The sequence below is a fragment of the Euleptes europaea genome, chromosome 4 (assembly GCF_029931775.1).
Source record: "Euleptes europaea isolate rEulEur1 chromosome 4, rEulEur1.hap1, whole genome shotgun sequence".
Taxonomy (NCBI): Eukaryota; Metazoa; Chordata; class Lepidosauria; order Squamata; family Sphaerodactylidae; genus Euleptes; species Euleptes europaea.
Window position 1 is genome coordinate 106,541,802 of NC_079315.1, and position 19,234 is coordinate 106,561,035.

The 19,234-nt window shown below is 47.6% G+C and overlaps 1 protein-coding gene across 2 annotated transcripts in view; it reads left to right on the plus strand.

Moving 5' to 3' along the window:
• The first annotated feature begins 12,805 nt into the window (after nt 1–12,805).
• Nucleotides 12,806–19,234, plus strand: part of NPR3 (natriuretic peptide receptor 3) — a 50,956-nt gene continuing 44,527 nt past the window's right edge. For both annotated transcript variants that reach the window (XM_056848621.1, XM_056848622.1), the window contains exon 1: nt 12,806–13,508. In XM_056848621.1, coding sequence (XP_056704599.1) covers nt 12,806–13,508 — 703 coding nt within the window. The remainder of the gene's footprint in view (nt 13,509–19,234) is intronic.

Sequence of the window (19,234 nt, forward strand, 5' to 3'; positions counted from 1 at the left end):
TGTTTGACAAATCTGCAAATCCCAGAGGGGTAGTGGTGTTAATCTGTGGCAGCCAGAAAAAGAGAGTTTTGAGGTACCTGAAAGTTGTTTCAATTTATTCCAGCATAAGCTTTCATGAACTTCTTCTGATGACGAATAAATGACAAAGCTGTTAGTCTTCAGGCTGCCATGAGACTAATTCAACTTGTGTGCATGTGATAAATGGAGGGGAGAGACAGAACTCCATATGCTGTTTACTTTGAAGAGCTGTTATTTGGTTGAAGACAGGCACCCTAGTCCTCCAGTGTATCAAGATCAGCATTGTCTACTGTGACTGGCAGTGACTCCCCAGGGCCACAGGTGTAGGTCTTTCACATCAGCTAATGTCAGCTGGAAGAAAGTAGATTCCTTTGAAATGTGGTGTTGGAGGAGAGTGTTACGGAAACCATGGACTGCTCAAAAAACTAATCTGTGGGTTCTAGATCAAATCAAGCCTGAACTGACCCTAGAAGCGAAAATGACCAAACTGAGGCTATTGTACTTTGGTCACATTATGAGAAGACAAGAGTCACTGGAAAAGACAATGATGCTAGGGAAAGTTGAGGGCAGCAGGAAAAGAGGAAGGCCCAACAAGAGATGGATTGACTCTAAAAAAAGAAAGCCACAACCCTCAGTTTGCAAGACCTGAGCAAGGCTGTTAAAGATAGGGTGTTTTGGAGGACATTGGTTCATAGGGTCGCCATGAGTCGGAAGCAACTTGGCGGCACTTAAAACACACACAGTGTCAGCTGGAGATGCCAGGGACTGAACCTGGGACCTTCTGCATGCAAAACAGATGCTCTACCACCGAGCCATAGCCACTCTCTTAAAAGACCTTGAATGAGGAAGAAGAGAAAGTCCTAGTCTGCATTGAGACTCTGGTAAGCAGTATATATCTGGTATATTACTACGCAGTAATAGTTCTGTGACCCTAATGATCCAGGCTACTCTGATCTCATCAGATCTTGGAAGCTAAGCCAGGTTGGCCCAGGTTAATACACAGAATCATAGGGTAGAATGATAGAATCATAGAGTTGGAAGGGACCACATGGATGGGAGACCACCAATGAAGTCTGAGGTTGCAATGCAGAGACAGGCAGTGGCAAACCACCTCTGTTCATCTCTTACCTTGAAAACCCTATGGGGTCGCCACAAGTCAGCTGCAATTTGACAACACTCTCCACCGCCAATAGATTTTCTCCTCCCTTCCACGACTTGCACACTCCTCCAGTCAACCAGCATGGTCTCCGCTGAGAACTCCCTCCTCATATTCTGCTGTGTCAATAGTGGTTGGGTTGGGGGGGTGGATTACCTGTTTCTGAAATGTGGGAGTGAGCCACAGACCCTTTTGGCTGGATCTTGTTTCCATCAGTGCTAGGCAATGTCATGTCCTGGTAAATTGCCCCTTCTGACCTCTCTCTGTCATAATTTCCCTTCCTCTCCCTTCTGCTGGTGGTAGTTTTAGGTATAAATCTCTCTATCCGGTGAGTTTAACATTTGACATCTCGGGCCACAATAAACACATTAGTCAAGCTACCTATAAGCCACCCAGAGCTGAAGGAAAGAAGGAAAGGTTTCAAATGCCACAAACCTCTTCATCGTAGTGGTTGCAGCTGACTAACTTTCATTCATTCACTGGGAATCTTTTTATCCCTGCCTCTCCGAAATGTTGCTCGAGGCCACTAACAAAACAAAAGCGGTCTTACAGTAGGATAAATAGTGCTAGTCTTCCTGATGTACACAGCTCTCCTTGTGATACCCCACAGATCCATTAATCTGAGCCAAAAGAACTCTTGCAACTTGCTAACTCGTTTCCCCAATTCTTTTTCCTCCACAGAACAATACTTATGGAGTGTGTGTGTGTGTGTGTGTGTGTGTTAAGTGCTGTCAAGTCGCTTCCAACTCATGGCAACCCTATGAATCAATGTCCTTCAAAATATCCGATCTTTGACAGCCTTGCAAATTGAGGGCCGTGGCTTCCTTTATTGAGTCAATCCATCTCTTGTTGGGTCTTCCTCTTTTCCTGCTGTCCTCAACTTTTCCTAGCATGACTGTCTTTTCCAATGACTCTTGTCATCTCATGACGTGACCAAAACACGATAGCCTCAGTTTAGCCATTTTAGCTTCTAGGGTCAGTTCAGGTATATGAAGAGTGAGGGGCATGCAAATTCACTGAACAAGAGTTTATAAGATCCTGACCAGATTAGACTCAATCTTTGGCACTTTGCACCCATTCCTGGCATCTACAGATTGACTGGGCCCTTGCTGAACTGCCCAACAGACATCACATAATTTTGGGTTAGTATGTGGCTATATTTTTTAAAGCAGGCTGAAAAGCCCAGATTAGCACTGAGCCTGTCATAGTCTGGAAGCTAAGCAGAGTTGCCACTTGGATGGGTGACCATCAAGATAAAACAGGGTTGCTATGCAGAGGAAAGCCATGGCAAACCACCTCTTTTTTTGCATATTGGGGCAAACAATCCCAACTTCACATACACACTGATGGGATCTGTGCTGGCAGTGGCAGACCAAGAAAGGGGTCTTGGGGTGGTAGTGGATCGCTCGATGAAGACGTCACCCCAGTGTGCAGCTGCTAAGAAAAAGGCAAATTCCATGCTGGCCATAATTAGACAAGGAAAAGAGAATAAAACTGCTACAGTTATACTGCCCCTTATACAAATCTATGGTGAGACCACACTTGGAATACTGTGTCCAGTTTGGGTCACCACACCTAAAAAAGGATATTGCAGAGCTTGAGAAGGTGCAAAAAAGAGCAACCAAAATGATCAGGGGGCTAGAGCATCTGCCCTATGAGGAGCGGTTAAAATGCTTAGGGCTGTTTAGCTTGGAAAGAAGGTGGTTAATGGGAGACATGATAGAGGTCTATAAAATTATGCATGGTGTGGAGAGAGTTGATAGGGAAAAGCTTGTTTCCCTCTCTCATAATACTAGAACATGGGGTCATCTACTGAAGCTGGAGGGTGAGAGATTCAAAACAGATGAAAGGAAGTATTTTTTCACACAACACATAGTTAAATTGTGGAACTCCTTGCCCCGGGATGTGGTGATAGCTGCCAACTTGGAAGGCTTTAAGAGGGGAGTGGACATGTTCATGGAAGATAGGGTTATCCATGGCTACAAGTCAAAATGACTACTAGTCATGATGCATACCTATTCTCTCCAGGGTCAGAGGAGCATGCCTATTGTCTTAGGTGCTGTGGAACACAGGCAGGATAATGCTGCTGCAGTCGTCTTGTTTGGGGGATACCTAGAGGCACCTGGTTGTCCACTGTGTGAACAGACTGCTGGACTTAATGGACCTTGGTCTGATCCAGCATTGCTTTTCTTATGTTCTCTTGCTTACCAAAAAGGGAGAAGTCTTTTTGAAATTAATGGCTTATGGCTACCCCGTACAGTTTTCAAGGCAAGAGACGTTCAGAGGTGGTTTGCTATTGCCTGCCTCTGAGTAACAACCCTGGACTTCCTTAGTGGTCTCCCATCCAAGCTCTCCTCAGGACCAACCTTGCTTAACTTCCAAGCTTGGACACAATCAGGGCCATCCAGGTCAGGGTGTTTTTCAAGAAATACATATTAAATCTGTGATCAGAGTATATAAAACACAATACATTCTTATAAGATAGTGGTTAAAAAGATGTTTTAACTTAGGCTGAACTTCTAGGAATGTTTACTTCAGAGTATGTATCTCAGAACACAATAGGGGTTACATACAAGTAACTGTGCATTAAATCATGCCAAAATACACATTTTTTCCTTGTTTTGTGCATTTAATCTTTATTACATTGTCATACACATAATATTGTTCACGGAAAATAATTTACAACTGATAACATATTTTACAATACAGAAAGTGAATCATATCAGATTAAATTTTTGTGTAAATTCCCAGATCATTTTGAATTATTCTAAATATGAAAAACTGAAACTTAGTTCCTCAACAGTTCTTTGGTCCTTTTTATTTCATATCTTATTTCCATGAGAAAAAAATATTTATGATCTGTTACTCTACTGGGATTTTATTATATTTTTATGCACAAAAATAGTAACATCTTCAGAATTTGATTTATAACTACATTAAAATTACATTTTCCCTTGGCCTGATTTTTGGCCTAATGTACAGATTTCAGTGGGAGTGAAGGCCTAACTACATATGTGGGCTGTCCTGACCTGTACTAACAGCTATTTCTTAATTCAAACATACTAGAGAATCAAATGGCAATGAAAACCCAGAGGTAGAGACTGTACCACCTTAGGCTACAGGTGGTAGATTCTGTATTCTTTACAGAAAACCTCCAGGGAAAGGGTTCACCTCCTCTCTTAGCTGATGTCATATTTGCAGGGATTTTTTTTTTTTTTTAACACAAGGGAACTTTTCAAACTGTGATTCTTTGTGATCCTCCACCTGCAGTCAGGTATAGCCCATTCTACCACCTCAGTTCCCTGCCACCTTCAATCAATCAATCATTCCTTTATTGGGATAAAAAGGCACAATACAAAAGGATACAAAAGGATACAAAAGGATACAAAAGGAATGGAGATATTAAAAGGTGCCCTTTAAAAAATAGTTAATAGACAGTTACATCGAATAACATTGTTTGTTGATGATACCATCTAATTAACTGTTTGGCGGGCTTTTAAAACAAATTTTAAAAACAGTGCCACCGTCTCCAAGGAGGTGAACGGTTGTTCAATAAATAAAAAAGGTAAAGGTCCCCTGTGCAAGCACCGGGTCATTCCTGACCCATGGGGTGACGTCACATCCCGACGTTTACTAGGCAGACTTTGTTTATGAGGTGGTTTGCCATTCCCTTCCCCAGTCATCTTCCCTTTACCCCCAGCAAGCTGGGTACTCATTTTACTAACCTTGGAAGGATGGAAGGCTGAGTCAACCTTGAGCCGGCTACCTGAAACCAACTTCAGTTGGGATCAAACTCAGGTCGTGAGCAGAGCTTGGACTGCAGTACTGCAGCTTACCACTCTGCGCCATGGGGCTCCTATGTTCAATAAATAGGTGACATTAAAAGAATCTGGGACATTGTGTCTATCAATCAACAAGGGGCTTAATAGTTCATTGTGATATTCTGTATAGAAACGACAATAAAATAAGACATGAGCAACTGTTTCAAAGAATTGTTGTCATAGGAGCAAAGCCTGGCAGGCAGAGGGGTTTTCCGAAATCTGCCTTCAAGTAGCACAGATGTCTCTGCCACCTTATTTCCCTGTATTGGGGCCTAAGTTTGCTCCACTTTCAACAGCTGTAGTGAAAAAGAGATATCCACCAGTCTAAAAGGACGATAACCTGCCTCTCTTTTTAAAGCCTTCATTAGACATTGGCTGACAATAAATGGCTTTAGGCTTGTATCTGTGTGTTCTTTGGGGCCTCAACAGGTCAGCTCCAGCAAATCTTGCAAATGTGGATTTTCTGGCTCTGCAACAGATAGGACTGAGATCAAAGTTCAGATCTAAAATGCTTCAGTTGCTGCAGATCTTTGTATGAAGATGGGAAGGGGGGGAGTGTGTTCCTGGCTCCGTTCTCCAGAGGCATTTGATAACACAGATTAGAACATAAGAACACAAGAAAAGCCCTGCTGGCTCAGACCAAGGCCCATCAAGTCCAGCAGTCTGTTCACACAGTGGCCAACCAGGTGCCCCCAGGAAGCCCACAAACAAGACAACTGCAGCAGCAGCAGCACCATCCTGCCCGTGTTCCACAGCACCTAATATATTCGGCATGCTCCTCTGATCCTGGAGAGAATACGTATGCATCATGACTAGTATCCATTTTAACTAGTCTTAAGATTTTCTGACAGTACTGTTTTTCGATATGTGTGGAGTACTGTAAAGATCCTTTTCTCTCAGGTGCCTTTTTAATATCTACACGCAACCACTGGGGGAGAACATTTGGTAGCTCAGCGTGCGGTTTCATCAACAAGCTGTGAGATTCCAAAAAGAAGAAGAGGACGAGGAGTTGGTTTTTATATGCCGACATTCTCTACCACTTAAGGAAGAATCACACCGGCTTACAATCACCTTCCCTTCCCCTCCCCACAACAGACACCCTGTAAGGTAGGGTGGGGCTGAGAGAGCACTAAGAGAGCTGTGACTAGCCCAAGGTCACCCAGCTGGCTTCATGTGGAGGAGTGGGAAACCAACCCAGTTCACCAGATCAGCGTCCACTGCTGAGTGGGGAATCAAACCCGGTTCTGCAGATTAGAGTCCACCACTCCAAACCACGGCTCTTAACCACTACACCACGCTGGCTCTCCCAGTGCAGATAGGATCTGGATGAGGGCTAATCAACTGCATTTAACCCAGGTATTATGACAGGGACTTCTGACCTATGGCTGCAATTTAAGAATAAGATTTTGGCCTGATGTGAGTGACTGCAACGTGATCTACACAGGTCAGCCTTAGAAGATGGCTCAGAGGCTTCAGCGGGTGCCCAAAGATGAGATTTTCCCTCTTGGAAAGGGGATGTTGTGGGGAGCAAGTAGCTCCTATTCTAGCTTAGCTGCCCTGGCTGCTGGTTGGATTCTGGGTCCAAGTCAAAGGGCCAGGTCGCCAGTGGTGGAAAGTTTTTGGGGCGGAGCCCGAGGAGGGTGGGGTTTGGGAAGGGACTCCAATACCATAGAGTCCAATGGCCAAAGCGGACATTTTCTCCAGCGGAACTGATCTCTATCCGCTGGAGATCAGTTGTAATAGCAGGAGATCTCCAGCTACTACCTGGAGGTTGGCAACCCTAGATGGCCCTGACCTTGAACGTCTGATGTGGTCCAGGGCTCTCCTGTCTCCGGGAGCAACCCCTACCCTACTCTAGGATTTCTCTCTCTATATGGAGGCGAGAACCACAGATCTGGACTTTCTGCATGGGTGTCAGGGGCCACAGTATGGAAAGTGTGCCAAGCCTGGCTCATGTGGCCCCTGCATTAATAGTGAGGGACCTGGTAATTTCAAACGCCGGCAAACTAGCGGTTATAACAACTGCATGTTTAATTTCATTAGCATTTCTGTACCTCTTGTGTTTCTTGACCATTTTAAGTGATTACTTATTGATTGATAGTTCTGATGGTGTCTTTAAAAATGTTGTATATTGATTTTAGCTTCTTTAAAAAGCAGCGTTAGGTGTCATTTTTCATCAGATAATGTGGACACCCACTGTTTAAATCAATGAGTAAATATAGATAACAGCCCAACAATTTGTTTTACAGAAAATTTACTTTGGAAGTATGGTTGCCAGGTCCCTCTTTGCCACTGGCGGGAGGTTTTTGGGGCAGAGCCTGAGGAGGGCGGAGTTTGGGAAGGGGAGGGACTTCAATGCCATAGAGTCCAATTGCCAAATCGGTCATTTTCTCCAGGGGAACTGATCTCTATCAGCTGCAGATCAGCTGTAATAGCAGATCTCCAGCTAGTACCTGGAGGTTGGCAACCCTGCTTGGAAGGGAAGTGATTTATGCTTAGCTGTTTCATTCCGAAACACTTCTCTGCTCCAAATGCCCCTCCCCATGAGTTCCAAACATGTAAACAAACCATGTTCTTTTCATGCCAAAAATTACAGCTGAACGTGTGAACTTGGCTTAAGGTAATGTAGGAAGTAATAAAGATCTGCCTTTGGTGTCCGTCTGGAGATGGATATTTTCCACTTTCAGGTCATCAGAAGATACTGATTACTGTGTGATTGATGGAATGTGCCTACTCGTACATAGAACATGCCCTGGATTACACCCCAGAACGCAAACTTCCACTGCATAATTATGAAGTTCTGAGTTAACGTCCACTAACTTAGAAGGTAACACCCACAGAAGCATTTTTTAAATATTTAAAACCTTGCATTTAGCTATATGGGATCTTCACTCTCTGCCTATTCATTAACTCAGATAGTTCATATTCGTCATGCTGCATAATATTTGCACATGCAGAATTGCCCTCAACCTGGAGATAGAAAATTGGCCTTTCACCATTTGCTGGTCACTTAGCATACCCTAAATGTTCCCTTTTAGTGTGGTCCTGCTCAGATGCCTACAACTGTTGCATGAGGATTTAAAAACAACTAGGGCCGATTCAGATGATCAAATTGGTACGCTGAGTATGATAACCATCTTCAAGTACTTGAAGGGCTGTCATAGAGAGGAGGGTGCCGAGTTGTTTTCTGTTGCCCCAGAAGGTTGGACCAGCACCAACGGGTTGAAATTAAATCAAAAGAGTTTCTGTCTAGACATTAGGAAGAATTTTCTAACAGTTAGAGTGGTTCCTCAGTGGAACAGGCTTCCTCGGGAGGTGGTGAGTGCTACTTCCCTGGAGGTTTTTAAGAGGAGGTTGGATGGCCATCTGTCAGCAATGCTGGTTCTATGACCTTAAGCAGATGATGAGAGGGAGGGCAACTTGGCCAACTTCTGGGCATGAGGTAGGGGTCAGTGGGGGTGTGGGAGCGAGGTAGTTGTGAATTTCCTGCATTGTACAGGAGGTTGGACTAGATGACCCTCATGGTACCTTCCAACTCTATGATTCTATGAATTCAGCAAACGGTATATCTTGGAGTATGCACCATCCTCGGCTTCTGAAAATTGCTACCAGAGCTCTTGGAGGGGAAGACAGAATTGCTACAGCAGAGAACTGCAGCAACTTCCTTTCCTGCTATTTGTCTTGCCAACGTAAAGCTTTTCCCTTCTCCTTTTAAAAGGACAGGGAAAATGAAAAATGTACACAGGATTCTTCATACATGGCAAAATTCTGCAAAAGCCTATGAGATGTTGGCAGAATGAACACACAAGGTTTTCATTACAACACCCAATTGATTGCACCGATTTAATTTGTAAATGGTCCCCCTGCCTGGTTGTTCGGCCTTGTAAGGAACAGCAAACTATTTCCTGACTTGCTGTCTTTGTTTCTGAAGAATACTTTTTTTTTTACAGAACATGAGACAACCACACATGTTATTATTTACAGACCAGCCAGTAAATTTACTCTGAAGTAGCTCTATTGCTTCCGAAAGGTTTCTATAGTATTTAATTTTATGAGCCAATTTGGAAATTTTGCACAAACTTGTGAAAGCAGTTTTGTAAACATACAACTGAAGTCAGCAATAAAATTCCTATTGTCGTTTGAGCGATCATGACAGAAATAATCCGTGGTTTGCATCTTGAGCTGCTTAGAGAATTGTTGTTAAGAAATTACCCCAAATCGGACATTTTTCCATTATGGAAAATATTGATATAAAAATAAAACACACAAACAACAATCCCATAATTTTTGTGCTGCCTTTAATTAAACAATTACTCCAAATAAATACTGAAAATGTCAAAAATACCGAATATGTTACTCACCTTTCATGCACTGCAGCAAACATGTTTACTGTGTCAAATGTGGAGCCCAAAAATCGTATCTCACCACCCTCAAGCTATCATGCATGTATTATTAGCCCACAATTGTTAAAGCCTCTTTTTACACCTAGTGGATTTCAATCAGACCCCTTTGTATGAAGTTGGCCCTTCTCTTTGATTTCATATCACCATTGTCACTTATCTGAGAGGCCCTAGGATATCTTAGCTGCCGTTAATGAAACACTGTTGCATTAAAGTCAGGACACGACGACCCCTCATCCCAGCCCATCAATATAACTGGCTTGCATGTCCATTACTATTCTAAGGTGGGATTTTGTAATGTAGGAATTTTGCAATGTCTGTACCTTACTTAAAACTCATTCAGGACTTCCATGCATAGTTAAACTGTGGTACTCCCTGCCCCAGGATGTGGTGATGGCTGCCAACTTGGAAGGCTTTAAGAGGGAAGTGGACATGTTCATGGAGGAGTATTCATGGCTACTAGTAAAAATGGATACTAGTCATGATGCATATCTGTTCTCTCCAGTATCAGAGGAACATGCCTATTATATCAGGCGCTATGGACACAGGCAGGATAATGCTGCTGCAGTCATCTTGTTTGTGGGCTTTCTAGAGGCACCTGGCCGGTCACTGTGTGAACAGACTGCTGGACTTAATGGGCCTTGGTCTGATCCAGCAGGGCTTTTCTTATGTTCTTATGCATGTGTAAGATCAAGGTGTATAAATCTCTGCACTACTCCCATAGGATACATTCATGCATTGGGTGCTGTTGATATAAAAGGTTGCTGGTACATTTTTAATGGAAGGGTAAGTTTCCAGTCCTCATGGAGGAAGAAATGTTCACTAGATGTATACAGCTTTGGAAAATGAAGCAACTGCCTCTACAGCTGTTTAGTACTATTTCTTTTCCCTACAACAACCTCTACCTCCTTTGTACTGGATCATCCCTACTGAGCAGTGTGTTTTTCATTGTACGTGCCATCAAGTGACAGCTGACTTGTGTGTGTGTAAAATGCCGTCAAGTTGCAGCCGACTTATGGCGACCCCTTATGGGGTTTTCATGGCAAGAGACTAGCAGAGGTGGTTTGCCAGTGCCTTCCTCTGCATAGCAACCCTGGTATCCCTTGGTGGTCTCCCATCCAAATACTAACCAGGGCTGACCCTGCTTAGCGTCTGAGATATGACGAGATCGGGCTGTACCATGCTGCCTTCCCTCCTCACAGCTGACTTACAAGGACTTGTATGGTGGGGTTTTCAAGGCAAGTCGTTAAGCAAAGGTGGTTTGCCATTGTCTTCCTCTGTCAAGTCTTCCTCTGTCAAGTCTTCCTCGGTGGTCTCTCATCCAAGTCCCAATCCTGCTTCGCTTCTGAGATCTGATGAGATCAGGCTACATTACACCATTCCGCATCCTGCTTTCCATTACGGGTACTCAAAATTTCTTCCCCAATGCCTGCTCTGCAGGCTGGTATTTCACAGCCAGCAAACAGGCAATCAGTGGGACCCAGCAAAGCCTGAAGGCCTCAGATCACGATGGGTAGCCGTGTTAGTCTGTCACTAGCTGTAGGAAAGAGAAAGAGTCCAGTAGCACCTTAAAGACAACAACATTTCTGGCAGGGTATGAGCTTTTGTGAGCTACTGGTCACTCCTTCAGATTCAGCTAGAATGTGATTCCATCTCTCCTTAAGTAGAGAAAAGTGAATTAGACGCACAATGGCAATCCGAAGAAGTGAGTTGTGGCTCACGAAAGCTCAGTACCCTGCCAGAAATGTTGCTAGTCTTTAAGATGCTACCGGACTCTTGCTCTTTTCTACTGAAGGCCACAGTTCGAAGTGGGACAAACGATAGAGAGATCAGATTGCAGGGGAAATCCCTCCGAACAGGGACTTTGTATGAGGGAAGGGATGTTTTCCATTTCGCCCGCCCTACACCTAATTGCATCCACACCCTGGTGCAAAGCGAAGCATCCGGCTCGCGGTTCGGAAGATCTCTGACAGGCACGCTTCCTAGAAAGCCAATCCCACTGTGTTGGAGGGGAGGGCCAGCGTGGTGTAGTGGTTAAGAGCGGTGGCCTCTGATCTGGAGAACTGGGTTTGATTCCCCAGACTCTAATCTGGTGAACTGGATTTGTGTCCCCACTCCTACACACGAAGCCAGCTGGGTGACCTTGGGCTAGTCACTCTCTCAGCCCCACCTCCCTCCCTGGGTGTCTGTTGCGGGGAGAGGAAGGGGGTTGCCAGCCGGTTTGAGTCTCCCTTAAGTGGCAGAGAAAGTCGGAATATAAAAACCAACTCTTCTTCTTCTTTCCAAATCCACGGGCGTCGGATCGCACCCTCCAAGCTGCACAGAGACGGAAAAGCCCCGCGTCGGAGCGCCTCGTCGGAAAGCTCCGAACAAAGCGCCCGGGTTGCAAGGGGGGGGGGGAGGGGGCGTGGCTCGGCGAAGGCGGCGGGAGGGGAGAAGGGGGCGTGGCCCTGCGAGGAACGGCCCCGCCCCCCGGCATAAACCCGGCCTCGCCGCACCACGCGCGTGGCGAAGAGGCGCGCGGTCGGCCGCTCCGCTATTTAAACGGGGGCGATGAGACCGGCCGGAGGCGGGGAGGTGCGCCCAGATCGCTCCGGAGGCGGCGAGGCAGGGGACCGGGGAGGAAGACGAAGATGCTGCTGCTGCTGCAGCACCGGGGACAGGTCGTGGGAGGGCCGTCGCTGATTTTGCAAACACCCCCCCACCCCTTTTAAATACATCTCTATCTCTTCCATGTCCTGGTAGAGACAGAGGGGGGGAAGGAAACTCTCCTTCGGACTGGATCCATACAAACTTTGCAGGGTTTGATTCTTAATTTTTGCAAGCCCCCCCCCCTCTTAATTTTTGCAAACTTTGCCGGGTTTGATCCTTAATTTTTTGCAAGCCCCCCCCCCATTAATTTTTGCAAACTTTGCCGGGTCTGATGCTTAATTTTTTGCAAGCCCCCGCTCTTTTATTTTTGCAAACTTTGCCGGGTCTGATACTTAATGTTTGCAAGCCCCCCCCCCCCTTTAATTTTTGCAAACTTTGCCGGGTCTGATGCTTAATTTTTTGCAAGCCCCCGCTCTTTAATTTTTGCAAACTTTGCAGGGTCTGATTCTTAATGTTTGCAAGCCCCCCCCCCTTTAATTTTTGCAAACTTTGCCGGGCCTGAGACTTAATTTTTAACAAGCCCCCCCCCCCGCTTTAATTTTTGCAAACTTTGCCTGGTCTGATTGTTAAATTTTGCAAGCCCCCCCCTTTAATTTTTGCAAACTTTGCCGGGCCTGAGACTTAATTTTTAACAAGCCCCCCCCCCCCCCCGCTTTAATTTTTGCAACCTTTGCAGGGTCTGATTCTTAATTTTTGCAAACTTTGCCGGGTTCGGATTCTTAATTTCCGGGCCGCCTTTGCCTGGCCCGCTGGCCAGCATGCCTTCCTTCTTGCTGCTGGGCTTCTTCGCGTGCAGCCTGGTGGCCGGGCTGCTGCTGGCCAAGAGCAGCGAGGAGGAGGCGGGGGCGTCGGAGGCGCGGGCGCTGCGGGTGCTGGTGCTGCTGCCGCAGGACGACGCGTACCTGTTCTCGCTGGGGCGGGTGCGGCCGGCCATCGAGTACGCGGTGCGGGGCGTGGAGGCGAACGGCTCGCTCCTGCCGGCGGGCTACCGGCTGCGCGTGTCGTACGAGGACTCGGAGTGCGGCAACGGGGCGCTGTTCCGCCTGGTGGACATGGTGGCGGTGCGGCGGCAGTGGCCCGACGTGCTGCTGGGGCCGGTGTGCGAGTACGCGGCGGCGCCGGTGGCGCGGCTGGCGGCGCACTGGGGGCTGCCCATGCTGTCGGCCGGCACGCTGGCCGCCGCCTTCGACGCCAAGGCGGGCGAGTACTCGCACCTGACGCGCGTGGCGGCGGGCTACTCGCAGCTGGGCCGGGCGCTGGTGGCGCTGGCTCGCCAGCAGCAGTGGGGCCGCGCCAGCCTCGTCTACCAGGAGGACAAGGAGCGGCGCGACTGCTTCTTCGCCGCCGAGGGCGTCCACGCCGCCTTCCGCGACGCCGCCCTCCACACCGACGACTTCGCCTTCGACCCCCGCGCCAAGTACGTCGAGGACGTGGTGCGCGCCGTCCAGGGCGGCGAGAGAGGTGAGCCCCGCCAAGGCGCGCGCGGGGGGGGGAGGCTCCGCGCGCTTGGTGCTGGCGGAGGGAAGGGGCGAATCCAGGCGCTTAGAGCATCGATGCGCTTCGAGCATGAGCAGGGAGGGGGATCGATGCGCTTAGAGCATCTGTGCACTTAGAGCCTGAGCAGGGAAGGGGGGATCCATGCGCTTAGAGCATCGATGCGCTTAGGTCATGAGCAGGGAGGGGGGCATCCATGCGTGTAGAGCATCTATGCACTTAGAGCATGTGCCGGGAAGGGGGGATCCATGCACTTAGAGCATCTGTGCACTTAGAGCGTGTGCCGGGAAGGGGAGGAATCCATACACAGAGAGCATATGCCGGGATTGGGATGGGTGAATCCATGCACTTAGAGCATCTATGCACTTTGAGCAGGGAAGGGGGGGATCCATGCACTTAGAGCATGTGCCGGGAGGAAGGGATCCATACACTTAGAGCATACGTCAGGATTGGGGTGGGGGAATCCATGCACTTAGAGCATCTATTCATTTAGAGCATGAGCAGGGAAGGGGGGAATCCATGCACTTAGAGCATCTATGCACTTAGAGCATGAGCAGGGAGGGGGGCATCCATGCGCTTAGAACATCTATGCACTTTGAGCAGGGAAGGGGGGAATCCATGCACTTAGAGCATCTATGTGCTTAGAGCATGAGCAGGGAAGGGGGGATCCATGCACTTAGAGCATCTATGCACTTAGAGCATGAGCAGGGAATGGGGGGGTCCATGCACTTAGAGCATCTGTGCCCTTAGAGCATGAGCAGGGAGGGGGGAATCCATGCACTTAGAGCATCAATGCGCTTAGAGCATGTGCCGGGAGGAAGGGATCCATACACAGAGAGCATATGCCGGGATTGGGGTGGGGGAATCCATGCACTTAGAGCATCTATGCACTTAGAGCATGAGCAGGGAAGGGGGATCTTTGCACTTAGAGCATCTATGCACTTTGAGCAGGGAAGGGGGGGAATCCATGCACTTAGAGCATGTGCCAGGAGGGGGGATCCATACACTTAGAGCATATGCTGGGATTATTGCGAGGGAATCCATGCATTTAGAGCATGTGCTGGGAAGGGGGGAATCATGCACTTAGAGCATGTGCCGGGAGGAAGGGATCCATACACTTAGAGCATATGTCGGGATTGGCGTGGGGAAATCCATGCACTTAGAGCATCTATTCACTTAGAACATGAGCAGGGAAGGGGGGATCCATTCACTTAGAGCATCTATGCACTTAGAGCATGTGCCAGGAAGGGGGGAATCCATGCACTTAGAGCATCTATGCACTTAGAGCATGTGCCAGGAAGGGGGGAATCCATGCACTTAGAGCATCTATGCACTTAGAGCATGTGCCGGGATTGTTGTGGGGGAATCCATCCATTTAGAACATGTGCAGGGAAGGGGGGGAATCCATGCACTTAGAGCATGTGCAGGGAGGGGGGATCTATGCACTTAGAATATGTGCAGGGAAGGGGGGGAATCCGTGCACTTAAAGCATGTGCCAGGAAGGGGGAGGAATCCATGCACTTAGAGGGTCGGGCTGTAGGGCTTCATACCTCTGCGTTGCAGTTAGTGCAATCCAGGCTGAGCCCATTGATTTGAAGGGACTCGGACAAGAGCAACTCCGCTTTGGGTGGCACTGGGAGTGGCGGTTGAGCCAGGCGCTGGTCTACCTCGCAGGGTTGCGGGGGGGGGGGCAAGGGGAATCACGTGGGGTGCCTTAAGCTCCTTGAAGGAGAGGCGGGATAAAATAGTAGTAGCTAGTTACCAGGCTGCGGATCTACTCCTACGCCCGTAGGTGCGCGGTCAAAAGTATTGGATTGCACTGGGAGTGGCATTGAACCAGTCGCCGGTCTACCTCGCAGGGTTATCAGTGGGCAAGGGGGTTGCAAGGAGTGCCTTAGGCTCCTTGGAGGCAAGGTGGGATAAAACAGCTAGTTACCAGGCTGCAGACCTACTGCTACACCCGTAGGTGCTCAGTCAAAAGTACCCGTTTTTCACCCGTGCTTGGACCGTGGTCCGGCGAGCAACCAAAGGGAATCAATCGTCGCTCTGGGAAGTTAAGCCCCCGGTTGCTGATCGGTCGCTTTGTGCTTCCCAGCAGGGCGCTCCTGCACCCGGCTGGCGTCGCCCATCCAGCAGCGCCAGTGGCGTTGGGAGGGCCAGTTCAGACTGTGCGGGGCGACCGAATTGGGAAGGGGGGAGGTATCTGGGAGACATTGACCATTTATACACGGGAGGTTTTGCCTTGGATTTGCCGCTCTCTAGATGCACAATTTCCCCCATCCGAATTCTCAAAACTTTGTATGGGGGCTTATTTTTGAGTTTTGAGAATTCGGATGGGGGAAATGTGCATCTACTGAGTGGCAAATCCAAGGCAAAACCTCCCGTGCATAAATGGCCCTGCTGTTCTTCTGCACACTTGCCCCTGCGGTGCACCGTCTAGCCACAGGGTACAGTGCCCAGATGGACTACCGGCTTACGATCATTTTGGGACCATGCAGCCTAAATTTAGCAGCTCCGGCTCAGAACTCCCTGCCGGTTGACGTCTTTCCCTGAAGGTACCTTGTCCCCATTTTGAGCCTAGCGCTATATTTTGCAATGCGGACTTGCCCTCAAGTTTATTTGCAGAGCTCTTTACTTTGCAAGCCTGTGTCTGTTTACTCAGAAGTAAGATAAGCCTGTGTGTGTGTTAAGTGCTGTCAAGTCGCTTCCGACTCATGGCAACCCTATGAATCAAAGTCCCCCAAAATGTCCTATCTTTGACAGCCTTGCTCAGATCTTGCAAATTGAAGGCTGTGGCTTCCCCTATTGGGTCAATCCATCTCTTGTTGGGTCTTCCTCTTTTCCTGCTGCCCTCAACTTTTCCTAGCATGATAACCCTACTTGCAGGAAAATGTGTACCAGGATTTTCGTCTTGTGTGTGTGTAAAGTGCCGTCAAGTCGCAACTGACTTATGGTGAACCCTTTTAGGATTTTCATGGCAAGAGACTAACAGAGGTGGTTTGCCAGTGCCTTCCTCTGCACAGCAACCCTGGTATACCTTGGTGGTCTCCCAGCCAAATACTAACCAGGGCTGACCCTGCTTCTGAGATCTGACAAGATCAGGCTAGCCTGGGCCATCCAGGTCAGGGCAGGATTTTCGTCTTACCTACATTCATTTGACTTAGTCTCCAGAAGCTCTGTGGTCACTGTTATTCCCATTTTATAAGGGGAACACTGAGGCTGAGAGAGAGAGAGATCACCTTTGCTAAGGCTGCAGAGTTAGTCTTTGCTGGAGGCAGAACTTGAACCCAGATCTTCCAGATTCCACCGGTTCCTAAACCACACTGGTTCCCTGTAAGAGGTCCTGATCTTCCACTGCTGTTCTAAAGCTGGTTTACTTTAGTACCAGCTTTCCAGGGCTGCTGCCTTAGTGGGTGGGAGAACATTTCTCTTCTGTTAAGCATATGTTTAAGTACCTTCATGTGCCTATAATAACTGCACGTTTTAAAACTTGTCGTTGGCTATGATTAACAACAGAGCACATTCCATTGCTGGAGAGGGGAATTGCACAAAGCTGCGTTTTATGATAGGCAAAGTAAACGCTGGAAATTTGGGGTGGGGGGTAGCAATACAGGTGTCTGCCAGGTTTTTCTACAAATTGAAAAGACTATATGATTCAATGGCTGCATTGGTACACTGGGGAGCACTCTTTGTCTTGCAGGGGGGAGTGTATATAAAATAAGATCTCTTAACAGGGTTGTTTTAAAATGATGCCGACCGAGGGCAAGAGTTAGAATGCTTTCAGTGATGATACAGGCACTGGCCAATAGGTGCCCCTAACAGACAAGTGGTCAGAATGCACATGGCACTTCCATGGCACTTCCAATTGCAGTAGGTACACTAGGGAAATATGTTTTTTTCCCCCTCAGTAATATTAGCTGGAGGAAAGATGTTTGACTCCTGTGTATGAAACTGTAGCAATGGTATATTGTACGTTTCAACATTTGTCTGGATGGCTGACACAATCTTGCACTATGCAGGCTTCTGCCATTAGATCAGGAAGGGCTAGGAATAGACCACAGATATGAAGGATGCATTACAATAGGGCATCTTCTGAATTGGATGACGTCTAACCCTTCCTTGGTGTTAACTTTCCCTGGCTTTATTCTTCAGTAACCAGTGCACACCTCTTTCACCAGCATCACTAACTGTCTCCATAATTTTGGAAATTCTGATCCAGCACTTCCTAGTTTTGCTCCCGCTTTATCACTTACCTTTCCCTTACTTTTGTCTAGGGTTGAGGTTGGTTGAAACCAATTTTTAAAACTGCCAAAAGGATTTGTCCTGTCACTTGTAATATGCCCTCACGTCTTCCCCTCTTCCCACATCACTACCGTCCCCGGTCTTGAAACTGACTTTCTTAGTGCTTGCTGTTTTTTGTATACCAGGGGAAAGATTTGCTATATACTGTTGCTGCCCACAGGGTTATGTAGTAGTCTGGATTGAGAGCGGCTCTCCTTTGTTTCTATGGATGGATGGCTCCCTCGGGGGGAGGGGGCATGGCTCAGTGGTAGAGCATCTGCTAGCCATGCAGAAGGTAACCCAGGTTCAGTCCCCGGCATCTCCAGTTAAAGGGACCAGGCAAGTAGGTGATGTGAAAGACCCCTGCCTGAGACCCTGGAGAGCCACTGCCGGTCTGAGTAGACAATACTGACTTGGATGGACCGAGGGTCTGATTCAGTATAAGGCAGCTTCATGTGTTCAACTAAATCATGATTTTGAATGTGCCACAGACTTTCCTGGTCTCTTTTGCATCTATATATATGTATTACAAAGAGGTGGTGTAGTGTAGCGGTTCCGAATTTGACTCAGGAAGTCCCTGGTTTGAATGTTACCTCTGCTGCAGGTACGCTAGGTGCTCACTAGGTATGCTCTCAGCCTCATCATTCCCTCTGCAGCACGGGGTTCTCAGGAGCTGCCCCCTTCTAATACTGATCTACCTTATTGCCAAGATCATGATGATAATAGCTGGTCCCTGTAAATTACAGCATGCCCAGTTTGGTTTTCTCCTGGAACATTTCTTCCTCTTGCTGTTCATAAAAGTCATGGCATAAGAGTTATTTGGAATGAAGGATTATCGTGGAAAAAGCTTTGTAAAAGGTTAAATAATGTTCAAAAGCGTGTAATGAATGGACATCTCCATGTGAATTTCAGAAGTGCAGTGGGATTCACTGCCTGTTGTCTCCGTTCCAGTGCGGGAAAGAGAGCTCTTGTTTGGGTACCATTATTTTCCAGGCAAACCACCTCTGAGCATCTCTTGCATTGAAAACCTTACAGGGTCGTTGTAAGTCAGCTGTGACTTGACAGCACTTTTCATCACTATTTTCCAACCCCTGTAGTGAGTGATCCATCCATTCATCGCATCTTAGCGTGACACACGTTCTAACATATGGACAAGAGCGTCAGACTAGTATCCGAGAGAACAAGGTTTGATTCCCCACTCCTGCCATGGAAGCTCACTGGGTGACTTTGGGCCAATCATACTCTCTCAACCTAACCTACCTCACAGTGTTGTTGTGAGGATTAAATGGAGGAGAGAAGGATGATGTAAGCTGCTTTGGGTCCCCATTGTGGAACAAGGTGGGGTATGAATAAAATAATTCATGCTTGTGTTTATGAGATAAGCTTGGATTGATTGGCATACCTTTCAAAAA